Source organism: Fringilla coelebs (genome assembly GCF_963513975.1).
Source record: "Fringilla coelebs genome assembly, chromosome: 5".
Lineage (NCBI taxonomy): Eukaryota > Metazoa > Chordata > Aves > Passeriformes > Fringillidae > Fringilla > Fringilla coelebs.
The window spans coordinates 68681877-68700021 of record NC_140033.1 but is presented as its reverse complement, the minus strand read 5'-3'; the positions used below and the strand labels follow the sequence as shown (position 1 = coordinate 68700021).

Genomic DNA, 18145 nt, shown 5'->3' with positions numbered 1-18145 from the left:
CATTTCCTTTGAAACAAAGTTTTACCCCTCTTGCATAAGCTATGAAGATCACACCTTCCTTTCTGAAGGTCTGCTGTGTGTTAACAGGAACCTGCATGAAAAGACAGAATATCCCCTTTCCTATACTATCATAATAGAAGTATTTGTGCTGTAAGTATAGGATGAAGAGACACTGTGTAGTACAGAAAAGTCCCTCAGCTTTTGCCAGTATAATCCAAGGCACCTAATTTTTCTCCTCAAGCCCCATTTCAGTATTTTCACATACTCTGAGCAAGCTACATGCTGGTTTCTTAAGTTCTGTTAAGCTTGCATGCTGCAAACTGCCCACATTTTCCTTTGTGCAAGCAGTGGTGCCTGTCCTTCTGCCTGATTCTCAGGTTTTATTAGTACAAGCTGGAGCTGTACTCCTTTTTGGAAGGATAACGGATCCATCCCAATATGTGCCAAAAATAAAGACTAAAAATGGTAGCTGTTTTATTTCTCAGAGGAGCAGACTCGAGGGCTCTTACAGCTTTGACTTTCATGGCTGTCCAGTTTGTTTTTCAGAGCTTTAATAAAGCCTTAAATTGAGAAGGAACATGCTTGTTTTTCAGACCTTGCTTTGCGTGATGGTCGCGGGGCACCTCAATTCCTCGCTCAGCTGTTCAATACACACAGCAGTTCCAATTTTAACATGAATTTAACTTCCCCCACCTTCTTCCAGGACACCAAAGGACCTGTGCAGGACACCATGGCCAGTGATGGGAGCGGACGGGCCAGCAGCCTCCCCAGCTCAGCAGAGAGGGCCCCAGGTAGCTCCGCTTCCTTCTTTAGCAGGGTGGTGCAGTTCTCGCTCGGCCTCGTGGGCAGAGTTAGGGCGCTGAGCCAGCGCCTGCACAGCACAGTCTCCTCCATTGGGCACCACGTAGCCCAGAACCCTCTGGACTCCTTTTTCATGTGTCAGCTGCTGGCATTTGGGGTTCCCTTTCTCTATGTCCAGTCAGAAGTTCTCGGGCAGATCCTAGGGGAATTCTGTGGGCAGCCTGCTGACCAGTGAGAGTTAATGTCACCCGACTTTGAGCTGTGTAACTCGTTTGGTTTTTGCAGTGCCTTGTGAATTTTGTGTGCTATGTGGAAATCTCAATATATTATTTTGCACTGTGGCTTTGGGGCCTAGATGTTTTCGGTTCTTTCAAGGACGTTATTTGAAAGAATAGCAGGAAAACACAGATGCTCAGTTGAGGGTCTCCTCTGAATCAGCCCAGATAAAGAGCCCTGTAATGTATGCAGCTCAATGTCAATTAAATTGAAAGTTTTTATGAAGCACTGGAATAGCTCACAAACTGGATTTCTGTGTTTTCCTGAATTCTGGGTGTGGTTTCTCGTTCTCCCAAGCTTCTCTTTATTAATCTGGTACTTGAATGGGAAAGATCCCATTATCTTTGGATTGTGTCTCCTCTGGAATTCTGGGTGTCTGACAGCTAATGGGATTGGATTCTTTAAACCCCTCGAATTTCATGGTGCTGGCAGGTCATGGTGCTCTTCCCTCTGCCAGCATCTGTGCTGCTCCTGGCCATGGCTTTGGAAAGGGGGTGGTGAATGTGTGTGTCTTACTGTGACATAGTTTTCCCTTTTAACTTGAAATTCTAATTCCTTCTAACACGAGAGAAGTGTCTGTGCTACAAATGCTCGTTTGCCCAGCCCCCAAGTGCTCATTTTGTGATGTCAGAAAAAGGAAGAAATATTAATTTCTAGTACTTGTTCCACAAGACTATGAATAAGCTAAATCAGCTGCTTTTAGAAAGGGAACATACTTAGAGCAGTTCTTTGAGAAACGAATGTTTGCATAGTGCCAGTTGAGAAGACCTTAATAACACAGGAGCAGATAAAAATCATGGTGTTCTTTGACTTTGTATTATTATACAAGTGTTTCTAAAATTGTAACTGAATGCAATCTGACAGAAATTTATCCATAGTGTGTTGATTTTTGGAGTGTAGTTGCTTTCAAGATTTCCTCTTTTGTGTGTGTGCAATTTCCATATGGCAAAAGTGAGAAAAGGGTAGGGAAGAATATTTGCAAAATGCTATGGACAGATGTGTGAACTACAGCATTTTTTTGCATAACTGGATAGATTTAAAACTGCTTTCTCTGAAAGTGAAAAAACTGGGTTTTTTGTAGCTTGGAGCATATTCTTAAAGATGAATAAACAAAATATTTATTGATACACAGGGCAACTGATGTGGGCATAAGGGGTTTTGTGGAGTGAAGCTGTAGGTGATGATAATTGGAAGGAGGATATTTGAATTACATTTATCAATTAATTTATCACAGCAACTGCTGGCAGAAAATCTCCTTTGGTTTAATCCTTCCAACAAATCAAATTTAATTGCTTTTATAAAGGAACATTCAGCAAGTAGCACCCAAATGATCACTAAGTAGAGCAAACAATAGGGCATAGTTTGTGATAAACTTCTATAAATCAGACAAAAATCAGCTACAGATCAGATGTCTCCTCCTGTAGGGGTGGCACAATCCTGTAGCAGCACTGTAGTACTTCCAGAGGAGCAAGATGGAACAGACACCATTTTGTCTAATGGCAAAACTTGAAATCTAGGGCTCCTTCTGTTTGCTTTCTGCTTTTTAGAGCAGTGTATAAGTGTAGCATAATGCTCAGAGCTTTTGGACCTTGTAAAGCTTTTCCCCTTGCAGTGCCCTAAGTGCGTTAGGACATGCTCAGCTTAGCTGGGTCACCTTTCAGGCAGGGTGTTGTGGTGCATTCTCATGTGTGCATGGCAGAAGTGCATTCAGTGGTAGAAGAGGTGAGCAGTGCCTCTGTTGTGCTAAAGAAATACCATTAGTGGCTGAGTTTTGGTTTTTTTTGTGCAGTATGATTTAAGTAACTCTTGGAATTACTGACTTAGCAATGGTTGAGAAGCAGGAAGAAGCAAAAATGTACTTTAGAAACAATCCCCAGTGGCATTAAAGGCAGGTCAGTTCTCTGTTAGAGTAACAGTCGTGTCCTGTAGGTACCTACCTTCAGCTCCCCTTCTTCTTGCTGGGTAGCTAGGGTTTGTCTGGGTTTCTCAGGAAACCTGTGGTGGGTTTTACAGTTATTTATGGTTTAAAAAAAAACCTTTTTGAACTACCAAGCTTACCTATACACTGGAAGAACAGGATATTATGCCTGAATAATCAAAAGGAGTCTGTAAGATTACATCTCAGTGTAACTCCTGAATTTAAACTATTTATGCATATTCTTCTTGCAAGCTTTCACTGTATCCTAGACAAATACCTCGAGCAAAAACCTGTCTGAGATGAAGACAGAGGCAGGGATCTGTTTCCTAGCCCCCACTTCATCCATCTGGTCACTCACCTAGGACAGGTCACACATCTGAAAGTGTTTTACTTCCTTTAGGGCCAGACCAACAAATGGAATTTGGCAATAGCAATTTCAGGCCTGAGGTCTGAACTAATGCTCACTAGTGGGGTAGGTCTTGGTGTAGAGTGTTAGTTGCCTCTAAAAGGATTAAGTAAAAGCAGAAAAGTGTGTAACATGCTCAGAGTTGGTATTTGGTGGAGATGTGACTATAGCTTAGAAGGCAAAGAAAAGGTGTACAACAGTTAGATCCATTGTGGAATATATAAAAAGGCAGCCGTTTTAAAATTCTATACCTGAGAGTTAAATTCAACCCTGAGTTACCAAAAGTGCTTTTTTCAGGGGGCTTTATGGTGACTCATGCAATGCCTGCTTTTTAGTAGTCGCCATGAAATCCCAAATGGATGTAAATTGCATGGGTTCTCTCCCTACATTCACTTCCCCCTTTGCTATACCACCAAACCTTTTTTAGCCAGCTTAATGCTTAAAATATATCCAACCACAGAATAGCCTTCAGCAGGTTTAGTCAGATGAGGTGAGATAGGGCTTGTTGTGACCATTCTTGTGCTGTCACTAACCTGTTTGGCACGGATTAACCTTGCTAAAGATGTCAGTCCCTGCCTGGGTGGCATGGAGTGAGTTCTGTCTGTCCCTTGTAGAGTGATGGGTGCAGGGCACAGTGATCAGCAGGCTGAGGTTTGTTCACCACTCACTCAGCTGGAATCACCCTTTTTGTGAGGGGTTTGCACAGAGCCTTTGTGGCTTCTGCCCTGCTGCTCCCAGGGGAGGTGATGGCCAAAATGGGACCCTTCAGTGGGGGAAGTGGCAACAAGCTTTGAGCAGTGGCTGCCATTCTCTCTGGGAAAGGGAAGTTGGGGACAGCTCTTACTGTGCTTTTGGTCCTGCTGAACTGTGGCATGCTTGTTGTAGATTCTGTAACTTTCTCTGTACCTTGCCTGCCTGTTTTTCTCTATCTTCTGCATTTGCCTTTGTGCCAAAATGCTGCTATTGCCAAGAAAAAAAAAAAAAAACAACTGAACAAAAAAACTTTTGCTTTTCAACTGTCTCTCCCTTTGATAATCTGTAACTGCTGTGTCTTGGAATTTTTTTTTAATATAATTTACAGTACTTTATATGGTTTAATGTGCTTTTAATGCAAATGCTGTTCTTCTGTTCGTTCTAAAGGTCTGTAAGAGTGTTTCCAAATTTTCAGCTCTTTCTTGACAGATGGACTTGGAACAGTCTTTACCCCTGTCAGCTTTATGATATGCTCCTTGGGGTGATGTTAGCCAGCAATGTTTTGTTGTAAAATATTTCCCATTTCAGGCTCATGTTTTCACAACAATGCATTTCTGTCCCTATCAGCAATAGGAAGTTGATAAAGGAAAGACTGCCTAGGGAAACTCATACTTGTACAGCAATAAAAGGCAGGTCATGAGATCTTTTGCTTTAGTTACTTGACCTGGGAAAGATTAAGAAATCAAACATAAGCAATAGTGTGAAAAACTAAAGTGCATTACAAATTAGAGGTACTAAGACTTGTGCTTTAATATCACATAAATACATAGTATTTATGGTAATAGGTATGCAGTCTGCAAAGTTAAAATCCTCCTATGGATGTGCCTTAATGGTTTTCAGGGAGAAATATTCAGAGCAAAGCCCTTCACAGGAGACCCTTGAACAAGTGCTGTTGTATATAGCAAGCAATATACATGAGGAAGTTCTTTTGCTGACCTGGAGAGCTGGGAAAGAGTGGCTGTTTCCTCTAAGTGGCATGTCCTTTAAAGTAAATTATCTGAGCCACGTTTGGAAAAGGATCTTAAGTGTCTGTACAAGTATTTTTGAATGCATCCAATATTATTTGCACACAATTCAATTTTGTGCCTGACAAAACACATATATATATTTCTGTTTAGGAATAAGCTTCTTGTTCATAAACATTGCCTCTATTGTTCAGAAGCATTGCCTCTTCACTGTTCTGCATACATTGAACATGCCTTACTTGTGAAAATTATTTAGCTCAAAGCAGTACTGCTTTGTTTGCTGTGCAAACAAACATCATGATGAAATCCTCTACTTGGTCACTTCTTTTCATTACTATTCACCTTTGGGTTTTGTTCTTGTTTTGATTTGGTTTAGTTTAAACATTAAATTATGGAAGATAACAGCAAACAAATTCTGTGACATGACATTCTGTTTGAGACAGCTTCATTTTGAACGAATGAAGGTTTACAAATATATCCCACTCTTTTCCCTGCCAAAAATAAAAAAGAAAAAGGAAAACACTCATATTTCAGGATGCACCACCAAACTGGGATGAAAGCTATTTCCTCTGCTAGCGTGCCTTGAATATTGTCTGTTGTGTTTGGAGAATCCATGGTGGTGTGTTCAGGCACAGGATGGCACAGGATTCTGAACCCTTTTTTGGGGTATCACACAACTGCAGAGAGATCTGATGGAAGATTGACTTCTCTCTGAAACTTTGAAAATACAGACTTAAGAACCAGACCCTGTGTTTTTGGAAGCTGAGGAGAGTGTACAGGTTGCCTGATCAGAACCAGGGTTCAGTGCCCAGTGAATCATCTCTCAGTAAGAAGCCAGGAATCTGTTAGGATAAGTGCTTGACTGTTCCCAGTCCATCCTGTTCCTTTTCAGTGTTCTTATCAGGATTTGGGTGGCTTTGGCATAAAGGAAAGGAGAATGCTAAAGGATTGGCAATTTGAAGCCCAGAAAATTGGGAAAGGAAAAGATGCGGTGGGAAGGTTTTGTTCTTAAGAGTAGTAGATGCAACTGACCTGATGGAGTTTCACTGAAAAATCCTGAAAAATGTTTTGAGGACTGAGAAGGATGTACAAAACAACAATGTGCTGAGTTTGTACTCATGACTGGATCCTGCTAAGAACACTTTTTCTTGGGAGTTACTGGGCTCCCAACTCCTCCTCTCTCTCTCTAGCTTTCAGACCTGTAGACTTGTGCCACTGGAATATTTGTTGTTTGTATGTGTATATTCTTAAGGGTGATATGAATTTTTCTGGGCACTTTAAGAGCTTCATTGAATGTTTTTGTGTCTTAGAAAAATAGTATTAAGTTTGTGTGAAAGAGTTGGATTTTTTTTTTTTTAATTGCAGAATTAAAATGTCTGGTTTTTTTTTAAAGTGGAATCTGAGTAATACTATTTTGAGGTTGCTCCCCTCAGAGAAAAGGAGGGGATTGTGCATAAAATAAGTTCAGTGACAGATAATGTTCAAGTGAGATGATTTAGTGCTCAGAAAGGCTTCATGTCTCCGCTGTATAGTCCCTTTGAAAACTTTGATTTATGCAGTTGTTTTTAACCTGCTTTTGTTTTGGGTGTGTGTGTGTGTCTCTGAATTATGTAACACATGGTTTCCCTGTTGCTGTGAAATTGAGATATTTTTTTGTTCAACTGTGTGAAATGTTCAAGGGAATAAATTCCAAACAAACTTCAGGTTTCTGAGTTTTTCTTTGTCCTCCCCCTTGTCCCTCCACTGGTTCCAGGTGAGGGATGCTGCAGGGGGTACAGAACTGGGGGACAGTGGAATGAATAGATCTAGCAAGCTCAAATACAAAAACTATTTGGGGAGCTCTGTGGCATGTGCCATCTGTCACTGCCAGGTATTACTTTTCAGGTTCTTTCTGTGGTGTTTATTTTACATTTTGCTGTTATGTTGTGGTTTGCTTGGAGTGCAGGGCACACATTGCACAGACAGCACGACCTGCTGGGCACCTCCTTGCTAGGTATTCTACTGCCTTGGCAAGCTGACTTTGGATAGATGTGCTCTCAGCAGTGTGGCTTCACAGAGTTTGGTGTCTTGAGGTTGTTTTGTGTGTCTTGCTGCAGGCCAGAGGTCTTTGTCATGCTCTGTGACCAAGGCAGTCACACCCATGGGAGAGCAGGGACAGATAAAAGTCTTGACAGGCTGTGGTTCCTCTGCTTGGTGTAGATCTGCTGTGTGGTGGGATGTTTTGGTGCGATGAAAAGACAGAAAATGAGTAAATGCTATGTTTTGTAGCCAAATCCTGCCTCTCATGTTCTAGCTGGACTGTTGTCTTTCTGAGGACTGCACACCTGCCTTCCTCAAGACCCTTAAGAGCCTGTTCTGTGATGTTCTCACCATGACAAACAGACCTGGATCATAGTTCTGAGCTGCATTTTCCTGGTCTCAGAAATACAATGAGTTAGTCTACATTATGGACTCGTTCTGCAGTTTTTCCTCACATGCTTCTCCTGCTTCCTACTCCACCATCTGCAGCTAAAAGCTTGTTATAGCTGATGATTTTGGAAAGTTCAATTGTGAATGATATTTGGCCAGAGTAAAATAAATGGTAGGATCATAGAACTACAACCACAAACCAGTTCTGGTCTGTGTAAAATTTCCTTCTTTGGGGGGAGACAATTGCTTTATGCCTTTGAAATTGCCTGTGGTTTTTCATTACTGTGTTAAGCTGTGCCAGTTTTGAGGTTAAGATGGGCCTTCAGTTCTGAGGAGGAGCCATGAGCATTCAGTGTAAAACTTCATATGCTGGTGCATGAGCTAGAAATGTCATTTTGATGTACCACTCCAACAGCCTCCACTGTCCTCCTAACTCTGCTGCTGCATATATGCTCTCCAGAAATCAAATGTTTGCTTCATTAATTGAGAAGAAAAAAAAAAAGGATGAAAGGAGGTGCATTCTAGAGATTGCCCCCATCAGAGTAGAAATCAGACTTCCTTGCTGTACCAATACAGGGAGCCATGTTTTCAGCTAAATCTTGGAGTAGCAGTAGTGGTAGGAGAGACAACCCTCACCTCAATTCTCTTTTAAGTCTACACAGATACCTCACACTTTTTGTTTCTGTGCCTGTGGTTCTTCTCTTGTGTGTTCTGTAACAAGGATGTAAAAGTGTAAGAAGGTACTTCTAAAATAATGAGTGAATAAAAATTAATACAAATTAAAACAAGGAAGTTATAGTTTTACCACCTGCTTGTGATCAGCAGTGTAATTTATTAAGATATGTAGTTGGTGATGTATCTTAAAATGCAAGAAGTAATGGGAGAAAACCAAATTTAAAAAATCGACCAGACAAAAACAAACAAAAAACCACAAAACAAACACCACCCAAACCAAAAATAACAAAACAAAAAGCCACAAAACCAAAACAAATAGTAATAATCTCTGGGAAAGGAGCAGTTAATCCAGAGTCAACATCAAAGCTATTCTCCTGCTTTTTTGATGTGTATTTATGGAGGAAGGTGAATTAGCTGAGCTGATCCTTACAACATGGAGTTTAGCTTGAGCTTTCTGGACAAAACTGGGCAGATGCTCTTTAAGGATGAGATGGCACTTCTGTGCCCTGTTTAGTTGCTTACATCTGCTCTCAAAAATGTATGTTTAGTCTGACATTTCTCATGTTTGCTGTCATCCCGGAAGGCTGTGTTTGCTTTTTTAGGAAAATTTTATAATCCTCCTTTCTGCCGTTATAGACGTTTATCTGATGGCTTGAGGGTAGAAGTGTTTAAAAATAGGATTTTTATACCCAAGAGATGTTTTAAATACTTCCAGGCTGATGTGAAAACACATCAGAACTGATGTGTAAACTATTTTTAATCAGTAATAAGTCGTTTGGAAGCTTGCTTCCTGGAACTCTGCCAGATTTTTAATATAACTATCTACATATATAATTACAACAATTTCCCTAGTTTTAGCAAAACAATTCCACTTAGGTGTGAAGCTCTGGATTGCTGGGAATATTCAATTGCTTTGTAACATTTACACAAGAGTATGTGGTATAAGTGTAGATAATAGAAAATTGTGCAACAGAATGAGGGAGCAGCTGTTGAACCTTTTTGGAGTATGTGGATCTTTTTACTTGTGGCAGGTACTCCCCACTATATTTTGCTGTATCTGCCAGCCTAAGATTTCAGCCTGTTCCATGTGCAGCACCTGATAATCTTGACACAAATGGTAGAAATTGGGTAGAGACATGCTTAGTATGTAAATGTATTCTGAGATTCAGTGATGATGGAAATCTCTAGGACATTGCCTCAGTTTACTGGTTATTAACTCAGTAAAGAGAAAGAAGATAGCTGTTCACAGGTGGTGGTTTAAATCTGATCACAAATTGAACAGGAGCCTGGAAACATTACATTTCCCACTTTTATTATGCATGATAAAATTTCAGGTTTCTGATGGGTTGTTCTTTAATGATCAAAATACTGTCCATTGTCCCATGTGGAACTAGAAGTGCCAGTTTCTATAAAAAATAAGCAAAATTTGTACTGAAGGATTCATAGAATGAATCATAGAATGGTTTGGGTTCGAAGGGACCTTTCTGTTTCAACCCCTTGCCCTTGACAGGGACACTTTCCACTAGACCAAGTGGCTCAAAGTCTTGTCCAGCCTGACTTTGAACACCTCCAGGGGTGGGGCATCCACCTCTTTGGGCAATCTGTTCCAGTGCTCCCTCACAGTAAAGAATTTCTTCCTGATATCCAATCTAAACCTACCCTCTTTCAGTTTCAAGTCATTCTCCATTGTTTTACTGCCCCATGCCCTTGTAAAAACTCGATCCTCAGTGTTCTTGCTGGCCCCCTTAGGTACTGACCAAGGCCTCCACAGAGACTTCTGCAGGCTGAGCAACCTCAACTCTCTCTGCCTTTCCTCACAGGAGAAATGTTTCATCCCTCTAATCTCCTTTGTGGCATCTCTGGACTCACTCCAGGTCCTCCTTATGTTGGGGCCCCCAGGGCTGGAGGCAGTGCTCAGGTGGGGTCTCACCAGGGCAGAGGGGCAGAATCCCCCACTTGCCCTGCAGCCCACAGGGCTTTGGTGCAGCTCAGGACATGTGAGTGTGTGTTGACAGGTCATGTTGAGCTTCTTGAGTCCTTCTCCAAACCTTCTCCTGCATCGGAGACTTCTTCATCCTCCTGGTCCCTGCCTTTGCCTTCTGTGATTCGAGCTTGTAGCGCTTGCCAGTGAAGATTCCACTCCTGCTTTTAGGTGGAAATAACTTTGGTTTGGCTTGGTGTGATTTGCATGTTGTGATCAGACATCACCACTCTGATCCTCGCAGTGAAATGGGAGATTGCAGGGGGATTGTGGCAAGAGGTCGATGCCACCATGAATAAATGATACCAATGTTATGTAGTAGATAAGATAGCAGAGGCTTTCTTTGTAACAACATAAAAGGGGTCACTGTTTGGATCATAACTGGACAATCAGTCTTAAATATTAATTTTTAAGTTACTTAACAAAAATAAAGAGAATGCTTCTCTCAAAAAGTGGGGAACCTCATTAGCCAAGGTCATGGTGGTTCTAAAATCTAGTGTGGTCTTTTCTTTTCTTTTTTCTCCCTGCCAGTCCCTGGATGTGCCTCATCAAGAACCCAGGTGGTTCTTTGAGGTACCATACCTTGAATAGCTTCCAGAACAAAATTTATGCCTGCAGAGTAATGTTATTTTATCCTCTTCAGCCTTCCCACACTCAGCTTCTTTCAGAGAATGGAAATGAGGCCAGGCAACATATGATAGAGCTGATCTAAATACCAGGGAGAGCTCTGACATCCTGGATGATACCAGGAAAATGGAGCATGACTGGTAATAAGTTACTGATTTACCAATATTCCTGAGTGGTTAACAGGCTAAAAATCCCTACATAACTTATATTGTATCTCTAGGACTGGAAACCTGTTTGGGCAGCAGTAAAAGTTAATTCTGTGCAAACATAAAAATTTTCTTGCCAGAAGAGATGTAATAAGGAATATTGAGCTTAACAGTGTTCCCTGGGGCTTGGATTAGGTGACCTAATACCTCCTTTCCCCTGATTCTCTTCTCCACCCACCAGTGACAACGCTGGCCGCTTTCCAGGAATCAAAAATAGCCATACTCCTGGATGATTCTATACCTCTGCTGTAAGGAAGGCAACTTTTCTGTATTGTTAAACCACATACTGAACTCCTGACCTTCATTACATAATGCTGCTACTTCATGCATCTGCATATGGGGAACACTGTTCCTCAAACATAACTTATACTGTGAGGTAGATGAATTTCTATTTGTTTCCAAGACATAAGTATAAATTACAGATGACCTTGATCTTAAACTGACTAATTATATTCACTTCTGGTTGCTTCCACCAAAACCAGAGAAAGGTCAGATCAATGCAATTGCCAGCTGGTTCTAAACTCAGCCCTACTGATGGAGTAAGCAACTGTTTTGGGGAATTCCAGAAGTCTGTTTTAATGAAAATAGGGGAGGGGGGGTAGTGGGGCAAAGCATTGCAACACTCATAAGACAAATGTGTGAGTTTTCAATTTCATTAGTCAGTCCTATTAATGTTCACTATTATGAAGAGAACAAGCTTCCACATTTACAGATGGTATCTGAGAATGGAGAACTTAATTCTAGCTAGATGTTGTGGAATGTGTGGAGGAGGACTTAGACCTTCATGTCTTTGTTTCTGGGCTGCCTGTTTCAGAATCCCTCGAGTATTTTATCTGTCAGCTGTTCCTATACACATTGTAGTGGTCTGGGGGGGCTTTCTGCTCTTCATTGCTTAGGGGACCAGTAGATATCGACATCTCACTGATTTTTATTTCATGTGCTGCTGAATTCATGCTGTAAAACATCTTGGCCAGCACCAGAAGTGGTTCTTTGATAACTCTACTGGGTACTTGTGCACCAGATGTTTTTTTGATTAAACACCTTTCTCTCTGTACAGCTTAATTTCCCCATTTCCCTGTTTAGGTCCCCAATTTCCTGGGGAGAATTTCTAGTCTGATGGTGTGAGGATGGAGTCTGACATGGTAGCAGAGGTCTTGAGAATGTTGGTTGCTTGTCAGTTTAAGGACAGTTTTATTGATCAGGTCCAGCATAGGCCAGTTTGTATTTGCAATTCCCGAGAGCTTTGACTCAGCAGAATTCATCTTCTAGAAAGCTTAGTTAGTATTTACTGTTAGGATTGGTACATGTGCATTGCAGAACGATTTCAGGAGGGCTATCTTCAGGTTTGAGCACATTTTGAATGCTGGGTATCTTGCTTATGAGTAGACTTTCTTATTATCCTGTCCTCTTTGAGTTCAGGCCTTTTATATTTAGCAGAATGTGTTATGGATCAAATGGGAAATATCAGAAAACTCAAGGTGTAATGGCTTCATAGTACAGCTGAGTAATTTAGGCTTCCTGAGGGTTTGCAACACCCTACCATAGTGAGAGAGAAAGTTGAGGCATTGTATCAAAGTGACATTGACATTGATGGCTGTTTGGGATGGTTTAATCCCAGCTGGCAGTGAAGTACTACACAGCTGTGGGGAGCAGAATCAGAAAGTAAAATGGGTGGGTTCAGATAAGAACAGCTTGATAACTGAAACAAAGTAAAATATTATAATAATAACTGTGGCATTTACATTCTCTGAAAAAATCCCTTCGCCCAGGATTTTTCTCCTGGGAAGCTGAGAGGCCTCAGAGAAAAGGAAAGCAATTCTTATCTCATTTGCTTCTCCTGTGTTGTGCTCATGTGGAATGGGGTTGGAGATTGTTCACCCACAGGTGATTGTTCCATTGGATTCTGGTGTGAGTTGTTTTTTCTCATTGGCCAGTCTGGTCCAAGCTGTGTCAGGACTCTGGAAAGAGTCACAAGTTTTCATTATTATCTTTTTAGCATTCAGTAAGTATCTTTTCTGTATTTTTTAGTATAGTATTCTTTAATATAATATAGTATTATAAAGTAATAAATCAGCCTTCTGAGAACATGGAGTCAGATGCACCATTCCTGCCTTCATCAGGGCATCGCAGCAAATACAGTAAATAACAATAACAATAATTGTAATGAAAAGGAAGGAATGAGAGGAACAACCCCAGAGAACAACTGATGCACAATGCAGTTTGCTCACCACCCACTGCCTGACTCCCAGCTGATCCCTGAGAAGCTATCAGTCCCTCCTGGCCAGCTCCCCAGTTTGTGTGCTCTGGCCATGACATTTTGTGGATGGAATATCCCTTTGGCCATTTGGGGTCAGCTCCCTCCCAGCCTTTTGTGCACCTGCTCACTGGCAGAGCATGAGATGCTGCAAAGTCCTTGACTCGGGGTAAGCTCTGCTTAGCAACAGCCAAAACATCAGCCTGTCACCAATGTTACATCACACCAAACCCAAAACATGGTACCAGCTACCAGGGAGAAAATTAACTCTATCCCAGCCCAAACCAGGATACTAGGAAGTATTTAGATTCAAATAAATTTGTTCTTGTGTCTGTTTGTGGAGGTGTTGCACTGCTCCTTTTGCCTTTGAGGATGTGCTTATCCAGATTCAGGGCCTCCTACCAGGAAATGTGCGGTTCTGCAGCTCGGGATGTGAGGCTGTGCAAAGAAGCACTGACAAGAATGCAGCACGTCTGTTGGGCTCTTGCCAGGGGTTTCCTGGAGGAATTTCCTAAAAGATAAGACAAATGTAAAAGGGCAGATGAATCCAGATTTAAAACGTTGAATTTCTTACTAACCCTTAAAAAATCCATTTTGTTTGACACCCTTCTGCAGTCAGTTCAGAATTGCCATGGACATGGTTTATGTATGTGTTGCTGTGCTGTACAGAAATTTTTAACAGTGTTTAGATAATAATTTTTGAGATTATTAAGGAAAGGATTTCAGAAGAAATCAGTTGCACTTATTTAAATGGAATGTCTTAATTGACTTACTGTTTGAATGTGTGCAGCATCTAACAATGAGCCTCAACACCAAGATTTCCTTTTTTTATTATGCACAATGCTGGGCACTTCCTTACATCAAAAGTGTTTTTTCTTGACTTGAAGTTGAGAGTGAAGTGCTTGGCTTTGAGCACTCTGGATCCTGTTTTTGGCACTGCCACCAGACTGTTGTGAGATTGCCTTGCTGGTATTTAATCTCTGTGTCTGGACTTGTGCAGTGCCTCTACAGTACTTACCTACTTCCAAAATAGGTTTGTTTTAGTGTGCTAGTACTTGTAAAGCCTTTTGAGGCCCTTGGATGAGAAGTGGAGTTGGAATACAAACAAGCAGTTAGTAGAACTCAAGTGGGTGAGGGTGAAACTTCTAGGAAAAATTCTGAAACTCAGTGTGATATGAACACAGATGAAAAATGAGAAGATAAGAATACTGCTGGATCTCGTTTGCTGCCTTCTCCTTTGAGTCTATACCTTTGAGGTATAGACCTCAGTGATAATAATGTTTACTGAAATGATAGCACACTTCAGAACCCTTACCCCAAAAGGTATTTCTTAGAAATTAATTGCAAGGGAATATGAGGACTTCCAGCATTTCAAACTCAGAGCTCAATGCATCACTTTTTAACACCCCTGGAAAAGTTCCTATCTTCCTTTTCAGTACTTGGTCACAGGCAATATGCTGCTGTTTCTATAGGGTTTGTTTTATCTGACACAGTTCTCAAACAATTGTGTGGAGGTAGAAGTAATTGAAGTGTTTGGAAAAGACAAGTGGAAACAAACAGGTACAGTGTTTCACATGAACCACAAAACCACAAGCTTTGGGAAATCCATAATGAAGATTTTCCTGTGTGTATTAATTCCTTCCCCCTTTTGCATGTGTTTCAAAGTAGACTCCATTATTTGAATTTACATAATTCCCCAAGGCCACTGCTAAGTCTGTGCAAAATGCTGGACAAGAGATGACATGCACCTTAGTCAGATATTAAGATAGCAAGCTAAGAAAAGCAAGTCTAGAGGTACTGCATGGTAATTGAAAAACAGCTTCTAGTAAAATAGACAGGTGTTTTCCCTTTGGGAAGAATTCATTGTTCTCAGATTCCCAGTTCTCTCCTGCATCTTCAGCATGGAAATATTGTGTCAAGGAGAAACCTTGGCAGGATTTCATCAAGCCTGTGGGAATAATGGGTAGATTTTACAGATCTGGAGGTTAGTTGAGATGGGATCCTGTCTTAAGAGGAGCTTCTCAAGCCTTCCAGGAATTGCCAGAGTTGCTGGAATAGGACACACTCATGCAGGCAAGGAGCAGTTCTGTTACAAATGTTATCTCTGATCAGACACTTATCATTTCAGGAGGCAAGCTCTGTCAAAGCTGAGATAAATTAAGGGCTCTGGCAGCTTTCATGCAGCAGCTAAGCAGGCTGTCCTGTTAAGAAAAACAGCTCCCTTCAGATGATCTGTGTAATGTTCATGGCCCACTGACTCTTCCAAAGAGTCAGATTTTAAAATGTGTCCTATTTTGGATGTTGTTTGTGGATTTTTAGCTGATCAGTTGATTGTTCAAGAAGCTACACTTGGCTTTGAGGTAGCTCCCCTCTCTGGGTAGTAACACAGCTTTTCTTGCTGGCTGGTGCAGCCATGGGAGCCTTTTTCCTCACCTGTGAGTGGTTGCTGACTTTTCTCTCTGTGGGCCCAGAGGCTGGGACCAAGTGGAAGGTCAGGTGCTGGCTGGGTGGGGGATCCAGTGTATTGATTAAAGAGAGGCAGCTTTCCCCTCCAGAGGGACTTTGGGTCTACAGGAACTGCACTTTAGAGTATAAAATGGGAGAATTGTCCATCATCTGAACACTTCAGTGATGCCTGTGTCTCACACTGACTTTTATAAGTTTGTGAAGTGCAGCGCTTTTCCTTCTGATAGTTGATAACTTCATGGTTCATGGCTGTCAGTGGCATTTCTCTTGTTTCATATTGGTTAATAAGTTGGACAGTGGCTTTGCAGACAGCCAGATTTGCTAAATGCAAATGCTAAAATGGCATCTTGTAGAAACAGATATCTTTTAGAAATAAAACTAATATGTGAAATAAACTAAATAATTTGTGTAGTGCAAATTCCTAGAAATCCCATGCTTAAACTTGTAGTCAGTGGAGTTTCTGTATTATATTCTCTGATGCAGAGCTGTTTTCTTGGCAGACTGGAGAGATGTGATGACCACTTTTGCATCTCAAGTATATGGATATATAAATTAATAAGAGAAAGTGCTGGGAGTGCCCTTTCTACTTTGAGATTTTGAGGCATGGAGTGCTTGTCAAGTTCACAGGACATCTTGGCTTGACCACATCCTTTTGCATTAAAGTTCAGGTTGATTTTCTATCTTTTAAGATTTTTTTAACACGGTTGCATTGAATCACTCCCACTCCCACTTACTGTTTGTGCTGTAGCAGGATTTGTTTCAGTCTCTGTGTCCCAGTTACTCTGGGTCTTTGTGATGAGAAGGGCAGTGATGCTTTGAAAAACTTACCTGAAGGATCATATATGTTCATGAAATGCACTTAAACATATGTCAGCTTGATTTTCAGTCCTTCTCTACCTAGCAGTGGTTGCTGCCAGTCTTTCTCCCCACAGTAGATATTGGAATATTGAAACAGCCTTTTTTTAAAGAACTCTGCTCCATTTAATTTAATTTAATTATATGGCAATTATTTGTTTGTTTGGGTTTGGTTGTTTTGGTTTTTTGTTTGTTTTTTTTCTTTGAAAAGGCTGACAAAAAGCCCCTAAGATGGTTGGAAAACAAAAGGGGTGAAATAATTTCAGACAGATAAAGTTCTTGTTCTTTGGTTTTCAGATAAAAGTTCTTGTTCTTTGGTTTTCAGAATTCTTTTTATTGTGAACCTTGCAGCTATGTCAGGGTTTGCATCAGAAGAGAGTAAGTTAAAAACAGCTTGTGGAAAGACACTCCTGTTAAAGTAGCTGAGCCTTGCTGATGACTCCATGTGTATAAAAAGTTCTGAGTAGTACAAAACCTTTTTTTTTTTTCAATCATTATTTTAATATATTCCTTGTTTGTTTTCCCTGACCTTGGTGTTACTAGGTTACCCAGAGTCCTATTTTTTCTGCTGTCAGCCAAAGTGGCGGAGCAAAATTCGAGGTCAGCTCCCCTGGTACTGTGAACTCAGGGTTGGGAACATAATAAATAAATTTGGCTGAGTTGGTATCACCAGAGAGAGAGAATTAAAAAGAGTGAATCCCAGTGAAAAAGGCAGTTCAGTTCCACTAAACTTTGCAAACCAAAGCACAACAGAAGGCTTAGCAGCAGGAAATGGTGGAGACCACAGTATCCCTGGAAATGCAAGGCAGCGTTGCCACCTGACCAAGCTTATTTGTTTATACCATGAAGAAGCTCTGGAGTTCCAGCTAAAGGCATGGCAGCCACTTGCCCACATCATGGAAGGGTTAAATCATACTAAGGAAGAGAGAAAAAACACTTCTGGCAGTTGTCTTCAAGATTTTATCTCTGAGGACGGGGATTGGAAATAGATGCCAGTAATTATGTAAAGACCTGTGTCATTTTATGTGAAATATGAAGGTGGTACTGAGTAACTGTCCTGGAAAAAAAATCCAAAAACTGCTAGGAATAAAGTGAGAAACTACAGAGGATGAAGAAAGGAAACAAAACCTGTCTTGGAGGTTAAAATGTGTGAGGATAAAGTAAAGGTTGCCAAAGCTCCTGCTGGGTTAGACTTTGCAAAGGAGAGCAAAGCAAAGAGCTCTGTTTTGTAGGCATATAAGTAAAAGCAAGGTAAGGGAAAGCAGAAGTGTGTTCATAGTGAAGATGGTGCTGACATAAAATGCAATTTTGTGTATAGTAAATCGAGATAGATATGGAGCAAGAGTCAGTGTGCAGTAGGATTGGGAAATGAGGACTAATGCAATGGAGCAAATAGTCTTTGTCTCAGAAGAGTGGGAGAAGTGTAAAATGAAATGGTGAGCTTTGTGGTAACAATTTGTGATTAAATCAAACTGTCCTGATGTACTTTGATTATCTCATACAGGAAATACTATGGACCAGTGGGTAACAAAAATATGTCCTGCAGATAAACT

The 18145-nt window shown here is 41.0% G+C and overlaps 1 protein-coding gene across 26 annotated transcripts in view; it reads left to right on the top strand.

The window, feature by feature from the left end:
• MICAL3 (microtubule associated monooxygenase, calponin and LIM domain containing 3) overlaps positions 1-18145 on the top strand; it is a 173574-nt gene that overhangs the window by 106147 nt on the left and 49282 nt on the right. For all 26 annotated transcript variants that reach the window (XR_014616184.1, XR_014616185.1, XM_084206569.1 and 23 more), the window contains one exon: positions 704-791. Coding sequence is in view for 24 of the 26 variants with exons in the window: in XM_084206569.1 (XP_084062695.1) it covers positions 704-791 (88 nt within the window). In the remaining 2 variants the exon portion in view is untranslated. The remainder of the gene's footprint in view (positions 1-703; positions 792-18145) is intronic.